Source organism: Octopus sinensis, linkage group LG10 (genome assembly GCF_006345805.1).
Source record: "Octopus sinensis linkage group LG10, ASM634580v1, whole genome shotgun sequence".
Taxonomy (NCBI): Eukaryota; Metazoa; Mollusca; class Cephalopoda; order Octopoda; family Octopodidae; genus Octopus; species Octopus sinensis.
The window spans coordinates 86,702,140-86,721,236 of record NC_043006.1 but is presented as its reverse complement, the minus strand read 5'-3'; the positions used below and the strand labels follow the sequence as shown (position 1 = coordinate 86,721,236).

Genomic DNA, 19,097 nt, shown 5'->3' with positions numbered 1-19,097 from the left:
CCAGCATAAATAAGCTACCAATAAAATGGCAAAATTATGTTGATAATTTTGGTGCATACTTTGATTAACTGCATTGCTTTTTGTTGAGATTAAGTAAAATAAACTTTCTGTTAAAAATCAGACATTTCATTCTTAAAGACCTGATATGTATGTATGTATGAGTATATATAAAGATATGTATGTATATATAAATATATATACCAGTTGAATAAAGTTAAAACATGGTCTAGTTTTCTCATTTTTCATTATGGTATTTTAACATTAAAAATATATTTTGTAATGCTTATATGTATATATGTATGTGTATATAAATATGTATGTATATATGTATGTGTATATAGATATATATGTATATATAAATATGTATATGTGTGTATATATGTATGCGTATGTATGTGTGCATGCATGCATGCATGAATGTGTGTATATCTGTGTGTGTATGTGATTGCTACAAAACTCATTTATTACCCAGTTATTAGATAATCCTTTCCTCTTTTATCTTTTCATCAGGAGGGAAAGCAGTAGACCTGACCCTTCAAAGGTCCTCTGAGATTGATGAGAGTGAGGGTGGGAGAGAAGAAGGTATCCTCAAATCAGAGACCTTGTCCTAATGCTTGCAACAGAGTGAATCCTGCAAAAGGTTCCCAAGGTTCCAGATAGGGGTGTTGAACCAAGCAATGGATTAAGTCCATTAGCCATGTAATCCATGACAGGATTTCAACTCAGAATGCAAGAAATCTGGAACAATTATTACAAGGAATCTGGTCCACTAATCCAATGTTTTAAATTGATTGGTACTTTCTTTAATGAGCCTGAAAGTATGAAAGAAAAAAGTGCTTCAGTGGAACTTGAACTCAGAGTGCAGAGTGTTAGAAAAATTAATGCAGCTGACACTGTAATGATTCTGCTAATTCATTGCATTATTATAAACTGTAAAGCAAAGAATACAGATAGTTGATGTTTAACTAATTATATCATGAACAAACAACACAACTAAATATCAAAATGGGTTTTGTTAGTGCTAATACATCATATGATTGTGATGTTACATCATATGAAGTTTTCTTACGTAGACAGCCAGTCTCATGCTTTCAGGGAATAGAAGTGAGAAACAATTATTATGTTCGTATGTTTTTTGTAAATATCAGCAATATTGGTGAAGTGGTTCAAGTGGGAACTGAAATTAGCTACCAGTCAATGATATAACAATATCATGATGCTGGTAATTACCAAAACTATACAATCACTGGCGCCTCTTGTTTCTTTTACGAATAATTGAACAGTCTCTGTCTAGGTCTAAAATATATTCAGTCAAGCAATTAGGTACCAATTCCCAACTCTAAAATGTAAATGGTATGTTCACAGGAACAATATACTGGGGTTTATGCACCACAAGTGATTAAGGAAGTGGAAGAACAAATACCCTTCACCAGTTGTATTCACTTTGCCCCTGTAATGGGATGGTTTGCAAAAGATGTTGTTGAGGTAGCAGATGAAATAGGCATGTAGACAGCATCAACATAAAACAATGGGAAAGCATCAGATTGTGGTTTAAATAATTTATTTAATCGACACTTGCATTTACATATTTTATACACCAAAACTTCACTACATGACATAACCAACTTGCTTCAAGTTGGCAAAGTAGAAAGTAAACAGGGAAAATACTGTTTTGTGTCTGTGTGTGCGTTGGTCATTCAGTCATGTAGGTTTATGTTCTGTGACTGCTACTGTGTTGGGTCGTTCATGCTGAATATGTGGTTCTATGTTGGCTGCTTGACTGGCGCAAGTTGACTGCTGGCTGTCTGCTTGTCTCTTGATCGTTTACCTGGTGATGGTTATCTGCCCTCTGTTGTATGTCTGACTGTATTTATAATAGTCATGACAGTTGCACAGGTGTAATTTTTACCTATGTAGCTCACCTCCTGTCCACTTGAACCTTAAATGACACAGTTCAGGTCATAGGTTGAAAGGAAATCCATCCATCATATGACAGGACAAAGAAATTTCTTTCACACCTGTTTGGCCAGTGGTGGGTCAGACAAGCAAGAATCCTTAGATTCAGTTTCAAATCTCAGCTTGGAAAAAGGAAGTGTTAGTTTTTACACCCCTTACTCCTACTATAGCTACTTCCAATAACTGCAGACATACATGTACAGCCAGGACAGTAGAAAAACAGTTAGGATGTTTACATTGTAGTCCATATGATAAATCGTTTTATAATGTTATCCTCAACTACTCAGAGTTAGGTCATATACAAAGAAAGGTGTCTGTGTACTGCACCTCACCTTTTAATTAAATAACTAATTAAGAGCCAACAAGGGAGCCTTTACATCATTGCTCAGCCTGCTAGAAATAGTGGCCAAATCTCCTTTAGATCATATTTTGAATGAAGGAACCATTGTATAATGCTAAATGCACTACATCTGAAAAATAAGACAGGATGGTTACAGTTGGATTTCCTTTGTTATGTTCTAAAGTGATGAGGCATGATATTTTATTGGAGTAGAAACTCAGATGAAATATTTGTATGTTTGACACTTAAATTATTGAAATTTATTAAACCTCAGCATTTTATTCTGTGACTTAGACTTCAATCCTCTCTCATTGGGAGACATGTAAGGCAGCAAGCTTCTTCAAGCTTGGTTGATCTATACTTTTCTCTGGCTGTATAACCTGTCTTCATGCATTTAAAGTCTTCCTGGAATGTGTGACACCAGGGTGATGTTGGGCCACCCTATGTTCCTTCTTCTGATATCCATGTCATTGTAGTCTTTGTATGTTAAGTGACTGACAAGTACATTATCTGAGCTGCCAAGTATCACTGACACAGTGCCGTGATGTTTTGTTGTGGCTATGATTTGCTTCAGAAATGGATTTCTTTATTTCTAATTCCATCTTGGGAGGATAGTTTGAGGATGTTTTGAAGACAATGATAGCAGAATGTAACTAGTTTCTTGACCACCTTCACTAACATTTTCTGTTTTACTGCCATACAAAACCATTGGTAGAATAGTTGTAGTATATACTTTGCTTTCATGTCCTTGTTCCACGTCCTCGTGTTGTTGTGTTTTTTTGTGATTTCATGTTTGGATTTACTTTATATACTGTGTATGTTGGACTATGGTCCCTGCTTTGCCAATTCTGCTCTTTATATCACTTACAATACTTAGTTGTATGAGGTGTAAAAATTTCTCTCACTACATATCTGTGTTGTAGAATTTACACTCAACCACACAACTTGTTAAATATTCATTTGCAAATTATGAGAGGACAGTTGTTGAAAAGCAGAATGTTGTACTGTACTTAGGCATACAATGCAGTTATTGGCATCATTGAGCTTATCTGTTCAAGGCTAAGTGAAAAGATAAGAAACAGTGAACATGATATTTGCACACCCTATGAATGAAGATTACTGCAATTAATGGCAATGTTGTTCCACTTGAATGTCTATAGATAAATGTTTGTATGACAAAAATGAGCTGAAAGAATGGAAGAGTTGCATTTAGTGAAGGAAGGATTAAGTGTAGTAATTAGTGTAGGCTTAGAAACTGAGTCTGAACAGGAACAACAGCAGGAAGACAGATAAGTGTAGTAATATTTACATTTGCTGTGCAATTCCCCTGGCCTTGTAGGATGTGATATAGGGAGACTTTATGAAAAAAAAACAAAAGATGAAGACAGGTGGTGTACAAAACAAACAGATGTATTAGTATAACGCTCAAGAATAGAAAAAGTCTTTTACGTTTCGAACCTATGCTCTTCTACAGAAAGGGACACAGAAAAAACAAGGAGAGAAAAAAATGTGTGTAGTGGCTAACGATCTATCATGGCGACTGGATGTAATATATATGGCCTTGTAGAATATGGTATGTATGGTTCAGTAGGATATGTATCGTCTTTTAGGCTGTGATATTCATGGTCATGTAAGATGTGACTTGTTCAGACATATGTGTGAATATGACACACAGGTTCTTATTACATATGGTATATATGGTTTTGTAAGATATAAACATGGTTATGATATTTATGGTTTGTATATTTTTCACAGGTGCTGCATTTTTTATATCAGTTTGTGTGAATTTGCTTATCTATTGTTCTACAGTATGGTTTTTACATTATCTGTTATTAAGTAATGTTTATTTCATATGTTAGATTTTCTTATTTAAGCTTTTTCACTGAATGAAAAATTAAAAGCTGATCAAAGAAGTGATTTCACTATAGATATTTTGTATCTTTGGTGACACTCATTATCGCTTCACATATATAAGCAATACTTAGAATTGTTTTTTTTATCAATACTAAGTTGTTCTATGTGCTGTTGTTTATTTCTTTTTTATTCCTGATGTTATTATGGTCTGAATTGATGCTAGATCTAGGTTGCATTGTAAATATAAAGTTGGAATAGTTAAAAAAGTCTTCTTTAATTCCATCAACCTCTTCATGTGTAATCTGTCAATGCCACTACAGTGTAATGAGTGGGTATGCTTAGAAATTATTTTATTTTCCATGCAAGCCATATACAATTTGAGCTATCATGGGAGACTCATAACAACTTCATCCTTCTTGCCTAGGTATATATCTTAGCTTGGGAAAAGCAGAAGGGCACATTTGCTGTCAACAAGGATATAGAAACCTTTTAAGGGTGTTTCTTTGTGGATTAATATTAGCTTGTCCCAAAAAGTTTGTAAACACTTGCGAAAATTGAATTTTTACTCACCAAGTACTAACAAAAGCAACAAAAATTATTCCTCAAAATAAAGACCATTATTTTCCAAGACTTTCTACGAACTTTTGGGACAACCTTATAGTATGATGTGTGTAAGCATTATTCAAGATAATGTTTATAGTTTCCATTAGTGGGACACTGTTGAACAGATTTTTGACATTCATAAAGGAAATGAGGACAACTTTATCAGTTCCCTATAGAATTTCTAGTAATTCCTCAGGTGCTATATCTCTCTAGCAGTTTTTAATAATGTTAATCTAATGGGGAATCTAATTGCAAGTACAATGATTTCGAAGACTAAGGATCAGAGAGACCTACTTAGTTTGTGTATTTTAATAGTATCATAATTGTATGCAATGTTAAAATCCCTTTCTCTCAGCTGCAAAGGGGCATAACCCTATTTGAGTATTATTGTCAATAATAAATTTAATTTTTGGCTGAGCAGAATCATTTTTCTTAATTTTGATAAATATGCTGTAATAGTGATTATTATTTTTGTTATATATTCATATTTGTTTACAATCATGAAAAACGGGTTGCTCTTGTCACTTTTTTAAACTACAATATTTTCATTATTTTTCAATTTCTGTAGAGCTAATTGGAGCATCTCATTGAGTACAGTTTTCTTGTGTTTATATGGCTGATTACTGCATTAAACCTTTGATCATTATTGTTTGTGTTCAACTTTTATGATATTTTTGATGGAATGATAGAATAAGGCATATTGAACCTTCTTATGTTTATATTTGATGTGGGCTGTAAAGCTTAGATTCAAGAGTTTAAGTTTGATCAGGATTGAGAGACTTATGTAAGAGGTTAAAGAATTTGTTTTTATGTATTGGCAACAATATTTCCAGTTATAGAAACTGTTAAGCTTCTACATATTGTTCTTTATCCAACACAAGAGCCAAGCCTGTATATTATCAGAGGCTGAGAGGATATTACTTTTATTCTTTTATTTGTTTCAGTCATTTGACTGGGGCCATACTGGAGCACTGACTTTAGGCGAGCAAATCGACCCCAGGACTTTTTCTTTGTAAGCCTAGTACTTATTCTATCAGTCTCTCTTGCCGAACTGCTAAGTGACGGGGATGTAAGCACACCAGCATTGGTTGTCAATGGTTGGGGGGACAAACACAGACACACAAACATACACACACACACACACACACACATGCACACACACACACACACACACACATACGATGAGCTTCTTTCCCTTTCCATCTACCAAATCCACTCACAAAGCTTTGGTCAGCCTGAGGGTATAGTAGAGGACATTTGCCCAAGGTGTCACGCAGTGGGACTGAACCCGGAACCATGTGGTTGGTAAGCAAGTTACTTATCACACAGCCACTCCTGTGCCTATAACTTAATAAACATTTTTTATTTTATGTTTTTTGATGCCTTTATTTTCGATGAACAATTTCCATTGATCATTCTTTGTTTATTCTGCATTGCAATGTCTATTTGATGTCCAATCAACATTTTTCAGAATTCTGCAGTGCAGTGTGCATTTGCACTGTTTCATCATGCAAACAAGCAAAAAAGAGAATACATGTAGCAACTGATTTCTCTTTATTTGATTTCATCTTGGCAGATACACTCAATCAAATTTATCTGAATATTCTTATCCATGATATTCTCTTTCATACCTCAAATTTCGATTGAAGGTTGGACATGTGAAACCCAGAATCACAAAATTTCAAGATTCAGGTTTATATATATATATATATTCTCAGATGTTGAAATATTTTCAGCAGATCGGCGAGTAGTCTCTGCAATACAAGAGCCATCTCTGCAGTGCTTTTTCCTTTCTTTTATACACACACACACGTTTTTTTTCTTTTTGTTTCTTCACTTAATTTGAGTAGACCTTGTTATTCACTTTGAGTCACCAGAGAAGCTTTGATAATGCTATAGATGTCAATTTCTTTACTGTATCTTCTTTTGAATGATCCTTCAGGCATTCCAATATACTTTTTGATTTCTATTGTTCCATGATTATTTTTAGAGCTGACATCCCCTTCTATAAACTATTCCTTTGGTGTTCCAAGCATGGTTATGCAGGCATATCCCTTTGTTCTTATAGTTGTGTTTATCATTTGTAGATATTCTAGATATGCAGGCAGAAATTTCTTTTAATATTTGGAGGGCTATGCTGTGTCACTTGCAAATATTTTCAATTGAAAATGGATTTATAACTTGGAAAATGTTTGCTTGTCAATTCCAGGAACCTTTATCCTATAATACATTTTATATTTAAATTTTGAGAGAAAGCAGGGTCAACACAAATAGTCTTGTAGAGCCAAATTTGGATTGGCATGTATTTAAAGCAATATTGCTCATAAAGGGATGTGTTTGTCTTGTAAAATATTTAGTATATATTTTTTTTAATGTTATCTTTTCATTGGAATATAACATGTATGCATATGATACACATATAATTCAAAGTCACATTAAATATATAAATCCAAAATGCAGAGAAATAAATGGAAAAAGAAGAACAAAGAAAGAAAAAGAAAGAAAAAAGAGAAGGAAAATAGAAAGAAAGACACATCAATTCAACACCAAATTTCTCAGTTGGTCACATGCCATAAAGTTGAATAGAACCAACTGAAGCAAGCCAGCATGCTTGTAGCACTACCATGGGTGATGGTGAGGCTAAGACATGGCAGCAGCCTCATGGCATCACCTGACACCTTGGTAAGGGGAACAGCTAGTGTTATCAAGAACTTCAGTTAGTGGCCCAGCCCTTCCAAACATTTCAAACACCACAGGCTGGAAGAAACGGTTCACTGACAGGTCCTGATACTTAAAGATTTTGTTCTGTTTGGCTACGGAAGCAGTGACCCTTCCATTTACTGCAGCATCTAGGATGTGGGAAAGAGAAAAGGAGTCACAGACTGCGGTGTCCCCAGCTGAGGCAGCTGCCTCTTTGAAATCTCAGGTCCAAGTGCCCCACCTGGCAACTGCCAAAGCAACTAAAGCTTGCATGGAACAGCATTATAGTTGTACAATGCTAATAACAACCTTTCCTATCTTTACCCCCATGTATAAATGTAGGCTGTGATTTCAATATACAGGGCATACATATGAAACTTAGATATGTCATGTATACACCATACATAACACAGTGACCTTCCATGTGGTATGAAACTGTGTTTTACCTGCTTTTGAACCTTCCTTTGAAGACATGTTTTGCTAAAGAGCTTTAGTAATACAATGCTGCACTGCCAAAATATCTTTATTGCAGTATAGATATGAGATTCTTGTACTGATTTTATGGATTAGGTGCCTTAAAATAATAGGCAGGTGGTAAGCTTCTTTATTGATATATACATACATATACACACATGCACATTCATATGCCTGTCTGTGTGTGTGAAGTAATTTTTAAATATCCTTTGTCAAAATAAATAGCAAAACTTGAAAAGCAGTTAATATTTGAAAGTGTAATTAAAATATTAAAATATTGTGAAAAATGTACATTTTGGAAATAGAGATTCTTTATAATTACAACCCTTTCAATTGCAATTGATTAATTTTAAATTACATAAGCACATGTTCTCATTAAGATATGTAAATGACTAAGATAAGAAATATTGTTCTACTGCTTTGTTTTTATTGAACTGGTGCATTACATAATTAATTTATCTAACTAATATTTTTAATGTTTATTGGGTTATTTAACTTTATAATATATTTCTGCATATTACTGAATATGCTTGCCTGATTGTATATATATATGTTGTGATATGTAGAACTACCTAGTTACGTATACATATTACAGTATATCTCATTTTGATAATACTAAACGTTAATTTAATTTTTGAACTTCCCAGTGACTTCAATCATTCCAATTACACATCAATCAGAAATACATATCTGCCATTCTCTATGAGTAATCATCATGATAATCTACATCCCACTATATTCCAACTTCTTCCTTAAACACACATGTTATAAAAATACTATCATTTGCTATTTATTTTGCGATGATTCAATGGCAATCATACATATTAAAAATTCATCTGCCACTGATATGATATACCTTTCTTTATGGCACACATATATGAAAGAATACGAAGGGAGCCAGAAGGAGCAAAAGAAGAAATTTGAAGATTACATAAATGTAACACTAAAAATGCTCTCAGTGATTCTTCAGAACAGTTTGCTTTCTCAATTGGAGTGGAGAGCTTAAGAAGTTTGATTTGAAACTGTATTGTTTCAGTTCAGAAAGTAATATTTCAAATGCAGTACAGCTGGGAAAACAGCTGAAAGATTGAGTATTTTACCTTTAAATGACAGAAAAAGATGTCGGCAGATAGCCACAGGACTCAAACTTGTAACTCTGAGGTACTGGCTGAGTACTCTACCAATTAAACTAAACTGCCCATTGATAACAATTTTTTGCCAAATTAAATGTTAAATACACAAACTAACTTTGTATATATATATATATACATATATATAGTGTGCAATGGGTAAATTGTTGCCATTTTATATTTTTAATTTTGTGCATGTGCATCGTTTGTTTTTGATTTTGTTGACTGTACAGTATAGTAGGGTCAGTTGGATAACTTCTGTGAGGAAAACAACACCATGACACAATTCACTCTGCCAGAAATTTGGAAATGACATGCTGTACTGCTTGGCATTCACCCATAAGTCCCAATATGAACATTTCAGAATGTCTGGGTGTCAATCTGAGGACATTCACCAAGAGTGATAAAAACCAAACATCTACTCATCGTCATGGTCTTTGGAGTAATCACTAGTGATGATGACATTATGCCTCCATTTATCTTCTTGCACAGCTTCACACTCAACACAAAAGCTTACATCAAGTGCCTGGAGGAGGTAGTGCTGCCCTGAGTGAAGAGGGTGGCTGCTGGAAGACCCTATGTCTGTCAACAGGACTCTGCACCATGCCACACAAGCAGGAGAACCCAGTCACGGCTGTCAGACAATTTCTGCCATGCAGTGGGGCTGAACCTGGAACCATGTAGTTGGGAAGCAAGCTTCTTACCACACAGACACTCCTGCATTTATATTTCAAGATATTTTTATGTAATTTTGGTAAATATATCTGTTAAAATGAGATGTCCGTTTTATTTTCATTTTTTGTAATTTAGATGATAGTTTATGCAGCACACCGTATATGAGTGTGTGTGTGTGTGTATACTTAGACACTATACAAATGTATGTGAATGTATCTCTGTAACCTTTTACATTCTATACACTTTGCATGGAAAAGTGCTGAATTATTAGTTGGGAAATTTGTTATTTTCTCAACAAATTATCCAGTCATATATGTGTGAGTGTGTGTTTTTTTTTTATTTTATATAAGATATATGTGTATATATATATATATATATATATATATCTTATATAAAATCCATTCTGTCTGTCTGTGTGTGTGTCTTCTAGGATCTCGGGCCTCCTCCATCTGATTGCACTCAAATTTTATATGCAGATACCGACGATATCAGGGCATGTATAAGTCTTGAAAAAATTACAAAAAATGATTCCAGGTGAGAATGCAATCGATAAAGCATTCTTTGGAATAGAAAAAAAAGTCTATCTTTATTTCTTCTCTTGCTGGTGTCTCAAATTTAGGTTAAATCAGTGTTTCTCAAAGGGGTGTCCTATGGATAAGTTGTTGTGAGAAAATTTGATTTAAATGTTTGACAACTCAGCACCGTCTGTTGGACGGGGGGGGGCCTTTTGCTTGTATATATATATATATATATATATATATATAAGGAGAATAGGACAAGGTAGGAAATTTTTATCATGAAGAACATTTTAGTACCAGTTTCAGTCTTTGCGACTTTTTCAACTTAGAGTAAAGCATGAAAAACAATTAAACTGTGGGAAAATTAAATGAAATGTCTTTTAAAAATATTTACATAGTTTTCAAATACATGGGACATTTCTCTTTTTGCTGTCTCTCTCTTTTACTTTTGTGAAGGCTTGGTGGGTAGGCCATAGCAGATCTGAAGATATAGATACATACATACACACACAACACACAACACACACACACACATACATACTCTCACACATATTTATCCTGCATGCTAACTACAGAAAGCGGGCTGTAGGAGGAGAGGAGATTTCATAGAAAGTGCTCCAGCATAGCCAGTCCTTGCTGTGAAGTTAGCAAAAGAGTAAAAGGATCAATTTGCATGCACAAAAGACCATCGTTGATAATGATAACACATACCACACATGAAACTAACACAACAACTCACATATATTGCAATAATTAAAGGTATTTATCATTCTAATATATTTTATTGTCTGCTATGAAGATAAACAATTATTTGTTTCAAATAACGCTTTATATTTTATTAATGCTCTGACATCATTATTATCCTGTGTTTATTTTTATTTTTTAGGGAATACTGAAAGCACAACTATTTTTCTATATTTATACAATGCATTTCTGTTATCTATTTATTTATTTATTTATTTATCTAATTATTTTTCAATTGTTGGCAGTAGCTTAGAAATTGCTGGAAACAGCCATTTGAAACTACACAAACTGTTGAAATCTATAAAGTCAAGTCATACAACTATTTCTTTTCATTAATTTAATGATGGCATGTTGGTTCCTGACACTTTTTAAAATGTTAAAAAATAAACAAGGAATATATAAAATATGTACATTTTATATTTAATTTCATTATGTTGACAGATTGTTATTTCTATTAAACTTTTGAACAGCTGTTGCTACATTATATGAGGTTGTTTACCCTTGAAGGAGTGAGTAAAATTGCAGAGCATTAAAATAGAACAGTTGTGGGAGTATGTGTAACAGTAATGCCATAATCAAAGCTTGGTGAGGAAGGAGGAATATATTTAAGGCATGAGAAGAGATTCTACAGAAGTATTTCATCAGTGAAGCTTTCAAGTCCTTTCTTGAATTGTGGTTTTGAGACCATGATAATAAATGATGTGTTATTTGAGTCAAGTTTTACCTTTCCAGCCAGTTCTCACTAACACACAAACCAGCTATGTTTCTAAAGTACAACTCTTTCATGATCTAACTCAACTGCCTTATAATCCAGCTTCCAAGATCACTTATAAAGTGATCTTGAAAGCAGCCTCTCCACCAGTTATTCCCATAACAAAATATAGAATAGCAATTATTTAAACACTTAATAATTTTTTGTCATTTAGGTATAAGGCCAGAGAAAAAAAGTTAGAGGGTTGGCCAGTGCCTTCAATCTCAGTATTTAGTTTACTGACACTATTACTTTGGTTTACCAACCTCAGACACAGGAAAGAAAAGCTGACCTTGAAAAGATCTGAACACAGAATGCAAAGAGCTGAAAAATACTGCAAAGCAATTTATTCTGATGCTCTGATGATTCTACTTGCTTACTGCCTTATTCAAGCACAAATAATGAAAATAGTGTTTAGTACTGACTCATGGCTAAAAATACTGGGATGTCCAGAAAGTTTGGCAAGCTATTTCATTCAATGGAATTTTGTATCAATAAACTGTGGTACTTCAGAAGGCATCAGCATCCAGCTGCCTCCATTCAGTATAGCTAAGTAATGTCTGTTGTGTTTTAATAAGGCAATCAGAGGAAGAAGAACAATGGTCATTATCAATGAAGACATTACCAGATAGGCCTAATTCTTGAAGATTCCATCCACTTTGGATATCTGTAGGTCAATTTTGGGAGAAAATAAATGATATGGTCAGCCATAGTTGGAAAGGGAAAAACCCATTCCTTGTTGAGAATTGTAAGATAACACAGAGTATCTTTGAACTGGTTGAAGCATGGTGGTGATCAAATATTTGTAAACCAGTAAAACAAGTATCTTTTGAATGTGGTCTAAAATATTAGGATGTTCACATGCAGTAGTGATACAACAGAAGATGAATAACCAGTATTCCATTATGGATTATTCTTTTTGAATACAGCAAAATGATGTATTGAAGAGTGTTTTAAAGTAAAAGTGCCAGACATTTGAAAGAAAATTTTTCCTTGGTAACAAATGATAATAAAATATTTTTGGATAAACATCTGAATATGCCAAATGGTTGATCTTTTCAGAAAGATTATGACCTAATTCATATATGGCAAAGTATGACAGTTTCCTTTATGCGACCAGATCTCAGTCAAATTGAAAAGATAGGTTTACATTTAAGGGGGCAAAGATAATGAGAAGCAAATAACATCAAAGAGAATAATGAGGAAAGTCATTAAGCAGATAAAAGAAAGCAATTCTAGGAAGCTTCTAATTGATTACCCTTTGCTCTATACCCTATTATCTGCACTAAATCAGAGAAAATAAAAGTAGACTAACCTAATTATTAAAAAGTTATTAACCCACAGCAACATCGTTTTCTATTTTGAACAAGTGAACTATGATTATTAGATGTTAAAATAAAAATATTAAAATGAAAATGTTATAAAATTGTATCAAAAGTATCATACTAGTGTTTTTTGCACTATATTGAATACTAGTGAGACAAAACAACAAAATGGTCTCTACAGGGATAAAGCATTGGTGATGGATAAAGTATAATGCCTATGTATGTGTACATTTATTGGCACTGCTCTTCAATGTAAAGAAATTAACCTGCTATTGCTATGAATGCTACCAAATTTTACTAATTATATTGTATTATTAATGATAACCATTTAATATTTTCAGCAACATTTCAAGTGGAGAAAGGTACAAAATGGGTGAAAGGGAACTACAAAAGTGTTGGATTTTACCGAGTCAATTACGAAGTTGATGTCTGGATGTCTCTCGTATCTGAGCTGACCACAAACTATCAGGTAGGTTCAGTTTGTTTCTTTCTTAACTCTCTCTCACCCATATATATACATATGGTTGAGTGGACAAATGTAAGAAGTGGGGCATTCAATATTTTTAGTTGGAGTTACATATATTATTATTTAAAACAGTTTGATTCAACCCCATGCAACCTGAAGTTTTGTAGGTTTATTATAGAAACCTAGCTTCTTGGGCTGCCCTACAAGTTAGGTTTCTGTAAAAAGCTTATAAAACTTTGTCGCATAAGGCCAAACCAAACTGTTTTAAATAATAATAATAATGATGATACAATCCTTTCTACTAAAGGCAAAAGGTCTGAAATTTGTGGGGAGGGCGCCAGTTGATTAGATCGATCCTGGTATGTAACTGGTACTTAATTCATCGACCCCAAAAGGATAAAAGGCAAAGTCAACTTTGGCAGAATTTGAACTCAGAACGTAGCGATGGGCAAAATACCACTAAGCATTTTTCCCAGTACTCTAATGATTCTGCCAGCTCACTAATGTACATACACTCACACACATCTACACATGTACACATATACATGTATATACTATGCTAGCTTTAAAAATGGACATAAAAATTAACAATGCATTTATGTATACAAGTATGTATGTAGATGAGACAGATAAAAAGAATTATGTAAGTATGCACTTTATGAGGAAAATAACCCAAGTTAAAGACCTGAATATATACAAATTATTACTATGATACACTTGAGAGTACCAGATAGAATGCAACCACAGTTTTATTGATAACCATGAAACATTTTGGAACTCCTACACCAAATTTTTATTTGCATGATAGGACAAGATGAATTGGAAATCCTATCAGATCCATAAACCATCTTCCTCACACTCCTATCCTAGCATATAGGAATAGACTACCATAAAAAGTTAGAAAATCAATACTGTAAACAGTACTTCAGGATTACCTCATCTATGATGGTTAAAATTTAACTTATAAATTCACACACATGCATGTGCATGTGTGCATTGCCTTGAAAAAATACACCCAGTACACACTGTGAAGTAGATGACAAACAAGTGAAGAGAATATACTCTACTTTATTTTTGTCTTGCTGATGACTATTCAACCTTTTGTAATCTTGGTATCATGAGAAAATGTACCAAGTACTCTCTGTAAAATGACTGGCAATAGAATGGGCATCCTGCCATAGAAACTAAGCGTAAATGACACATACAAACACCAGTCTTTGATAGCAATTGCTTCTAATATGAACGGATTCAGATTGTGATGATCAATCCAACCCATAGCAACATCTGAAAACAACCATAAAATCATGATAATGATAATAGTCTATGTGAAGCTTGGTAACATACCATCAACTAGTCTGTTTCCTTGTTTACATATACATGTAGTGCTGCCTTTGAGATAAGAGGATTTGACAAGAACTGTGACTCAAACGTACCAAGCTCAGAATGGAATGTTCCTTGCAGCTGCTATGGCCCGTTTGTCTATTCTGAATAAAGCGAACCAGCTCCAGCAAGCCTACACCCACTGTGAATAGCTTTCTAATTACATCTTTGTTCATAAAGACAGATCATGATACATGATGATGATTATGTGTGTATGCATGTGGATATAAATGTGTGTGTGCCTCATCATCATTGTTTTTACTATATTGTGTTGATTTTCCATGCAGACATGTGTTGGATGGGATATTTCTGCTCTCCTAAATGTTTGCTGGGGGTAATAATGACAGAAAGGGCATCTGACCATTAAAAAAAATTCTCTGCCCTAACACAATCATGTCTGAACTATGCAAACATGAGAAAGTAGACATTAAAATGATGATGATGATATATAGTTATATAAATATGCAGAGGCATGTTTGATAATTGTCATCATCGTTCTTTTACCTCTGCTCTTCATATGTTGGATGAGTTTGCTCACCCAGATGAGACAGATAGAGTGGGACCTTATCTCACTCATATTTCACTTCTGCTGTTGGATTCTCTTTCTAAAACTAACCACTTTACAGAATTTACTGGGTGTATGTTTTATGACAACAATGCCAGAGAGGCCTCATCTTGGCTAAAGGGACCTAACAACCTGACTTCTTTACTCACTTGCCCTCCTCTTCACAGAATGTGAAGTATGAATGATAGTTAGGTTAGTCCACATTACTCTATAAGGAGCATAGGGCTGGTTTTCCAGTCTCTCTGGTTTGTATATTCCTCCCTGCACGGGACACCAGTCCAGTGTAGGATTACTCATTTTAACCAGCTAAGTGAACTGGAGCAACATGAAATGAAGTGTTCTGCTCGAGAACATAATGCAATGCCTGGTCCAGGAAACAAAACCACAATCTTACAACCATGAGTCCAACTCCCTAACCTCTAAGCCATGCACTTCCACATGAATAATATAGACGAGAGGGAAATGTGATTGTAGAATGATTGGTTTGAGTATTTGGTATTCTGAGATAGATAAAACTATTTAAGGCAATATTCATAGCAGGAATGTAACAGAAGTCTACGTGACAATGTTCACTCTGAGTTGTGTACTTTTTTTTCATTGTTATTCATTTTGGAGTTTGTTTATAGAGGTGTTTCATACAAGTAGACCTTATTCTTATCTGCCAGACCTGACTGCTGGAGAGAAGTAGAGATAGATGTCACCATTGTCATCAACGTTAGTTATCCAACTACACCTTTTCATGATTTCAGTTATCTTATCTAGCTATTTCTCTGCCAGCAATTTGCCAATTTCATAACTAGCACAAATTCAAAAGAGTTTGCAGCTTTGTTCTTTGCTTTTGAGTATTTTGACCCAGGCTCTTTTGCAATTTGTTGCACAAGACCCATACTCCACAGTATTCAAGAAGACCCATCCTCCACAACAGAAGTGCTAAGACCACATCTTTTGGTGAAGAGGATTGGCACTGTGCCAGTGCCATGTAAAAAACACTCATGGAGGTGCAACATAAAAAGTACTCATGGCAGTGCCAGATAAAAGCAATCATGCCCATGACATGTTAAAAGCACCCAACAACACTGTAAAGTGGTTGGCATTAGAAAGGGCATCCAACCATAGATACCATGCCATATCAGACTGGAACTTGGTGCAGCATCCCAGCTTGCCAGCTCTGGTCAAACTGTCTAACCCATGCCAGCATGGAAAACAGACATTAAAAGATGATGATTGATGAACACACTTCCATTCACCTGCCTTTCAGTATCTCCACAATTTCATCTGAATTTTCTAAAGGTAATAAATATATTGATGTATGTATATACAGGGGTATCCTTATTGCTATAATTATTGCATGCTGCAAGAACACCACTGTATTCAAATATATAAATATTTGTAAAATTGCCAAGTGATGTCTAGACTTTGAAAAAAGTTAATTTGAAATTTTCTGAAAATTAAACTGAATATAGCACATAAGCCTCACTATATATAATAAAAAAAAATAAAATTGGTCCCATTTTTACAGTTTACTAGTTTATTGACTTGCATCAGGGTATGCAACTATAATAAATAAATGTTTTTATTGTTCTGTAATTTATTGTAAAAGGAAGTATTTGTTTTAATTTTAAATTACTGTCAAACCAACCAGAACTTCTAGAAAATCTTTCATTAGTTGCCCCCTCCAATTTTGTTTTCTTTGCTGCCTTTATTTTAAACTACAACAAACAGACAGCCTTTGCTTTTGGTAACCCTTTTGCTACCAAGTTTCTATAGAAATGCATTGCTTTTGTTTCAGTTAATTTTGAAGAATCTAGTAAAATAATTTTGTTGCTATTAAACTGGGATTTGGAACGTAAATTAACATCAAGTTTTGATGGAAGGTTTAATTTAAATTACTTTAAAAGAAAAAGTTTATATCATAGGATCAAGGGTTGTATGAGGCAAGTTGATATCAAAAGTGTTAAAGTAATGCACTTTTGATTGCAGTCTTTGATCCAAGTTGACAAAGACTTTCTATTTCAATCATTGCAATGGTTTTGTTGTCATTTGAAAATTCAATGATGAAACAAAATTCTGTCCTTGTTCCTTATAAAGCTTTGTGTTCTGAATAATGTTATGCAATGTTGATTTGGTGTTAGCTTGTTCTCAACAAGTTTTAGCTTTGGTATCATCACTTTCATGCTTGCTAATTATTGCTTCCAATCCATTTATTTTCCTATTCTTTCTTTTAGTTTCAGTTGTATCAGTGAGAAATACGCACATATGCACAAACACAGCTTTAGAATTTGGTATAATAGAGCGAGGGTTTGGGGATCTTTTATCTTACTTCTTTCAGTTATTAGACTGTGTCCATGCTGGAGCACTGCCTTGAAGGAATTTTAGTCAAATGAATCAACCCCAATACTTTTTACTATCTTTTTTTAAAGCCTAGTACTTATTCTATCAGTCTCTTTTGCCAACTTGCTAAGTTACTGGGATATACATTCCAACACCGGCTGTCAAGCAGTGGTGGAGGATAAACAAAGACACACACACACACAATGGGTTTCTTCCAGTTTCCATCTATTAAACCCACTCAAAAGATTTCCATCGACCTGAGGCTATAGTAGAAGACACTTGCCCAAGGAGCCACAGAGTGAGACTGAATTCAGAACCATGTGGTCAGGAAGCAAGCTTCTTACCAAACAGCAGAATATACAATTAAATTTCAAACAAATTCTACAAACAACTGAGCAAGAATTACAACACAACAAAATAAAGAATTTATAAAGGGAGTATGCCACTATTAATATTGTTTAATCATTCTAAATGTTTTTCTCTTCCCACACTATATGTCCCAAACATAGAATCATTTTGATAAGTAAACTTAATTCTAATACTTAAAGTCAGATTGAAGCTTCATCAGAAGAAGAGTAAAGACTAGATTAGAAGCAAACTACTCTAACATATATGACATGCTATGTCAGTCAGCTGTCTACACATTCATGCACAGCACATACATGCATATATGTGGCTGGTGTTAGGAAGGGCATCAAGCTGTAAAAACTATGCCAAAACAGACACTGAAGCCTAGTGCAGTCTTCTGCCTAGCCAGCTCCGATCAAGCCATCCAACCCATGCCAGCATGAAAAGCGGATATTAAATGACAATGATGACATGATATATATATATATATATAATATATATATATATATATCTATATATATAATATATATATAAAAAAGTTGAGTTGTGGGGTATCGCACGAGTGGGATTATATAAGAAAAAGGTTGTTGAAAATGCAATTTAAACGATGTTTATTTACTTAACCGGTTTCACTCCTTGGTAAAAGATTGTCAAAAGTTACATTTAAGGAAACATTGAATAATATGGGGTCAAAAAAAGTTTTTTACATAATTGTCACATTGAGTATTATGCATTCAAAAAGGTTTTTACATAATTGTCACATTGAGTATTATGCATTCAAAAAGGTTTTTACATAATTGTCACATGAGTATTATGCATTCAAAAAGGTTTTTACATAATTGTCACATTGGATATTATGAATTCAAAAATGTTTTTTTATACATAATTGTCACATTACATGTATAGATATAGTGTTTGGTAACAGAGAAGTTCAATA

General features: G+C 34.0%; 1 protein-coding gene across 1 annotated transcript in view; it reads left to right on the top strand.

The window, feature by feature from the left end:
* The window catches only part of LOC115216696 (endoplasmic reticulum aminopeptidase 1), a 1,296,444-nt gene that overhangs the window by 1,063,416 nt on the left and 213,931 nt on the right, over positions 1-19,097 (top strand). Inside the window, exon 13 of the mRNA XM_029786223.2 lies at positions 13,412-13,539. Within this exon, the coding sequence (XP_029642083.1) occupies positions 13,412-13,539 (128 nt within the window). The remainder of the gene's footprint in view (positions 1-13,411; positions 13,540-19,097) is intronic.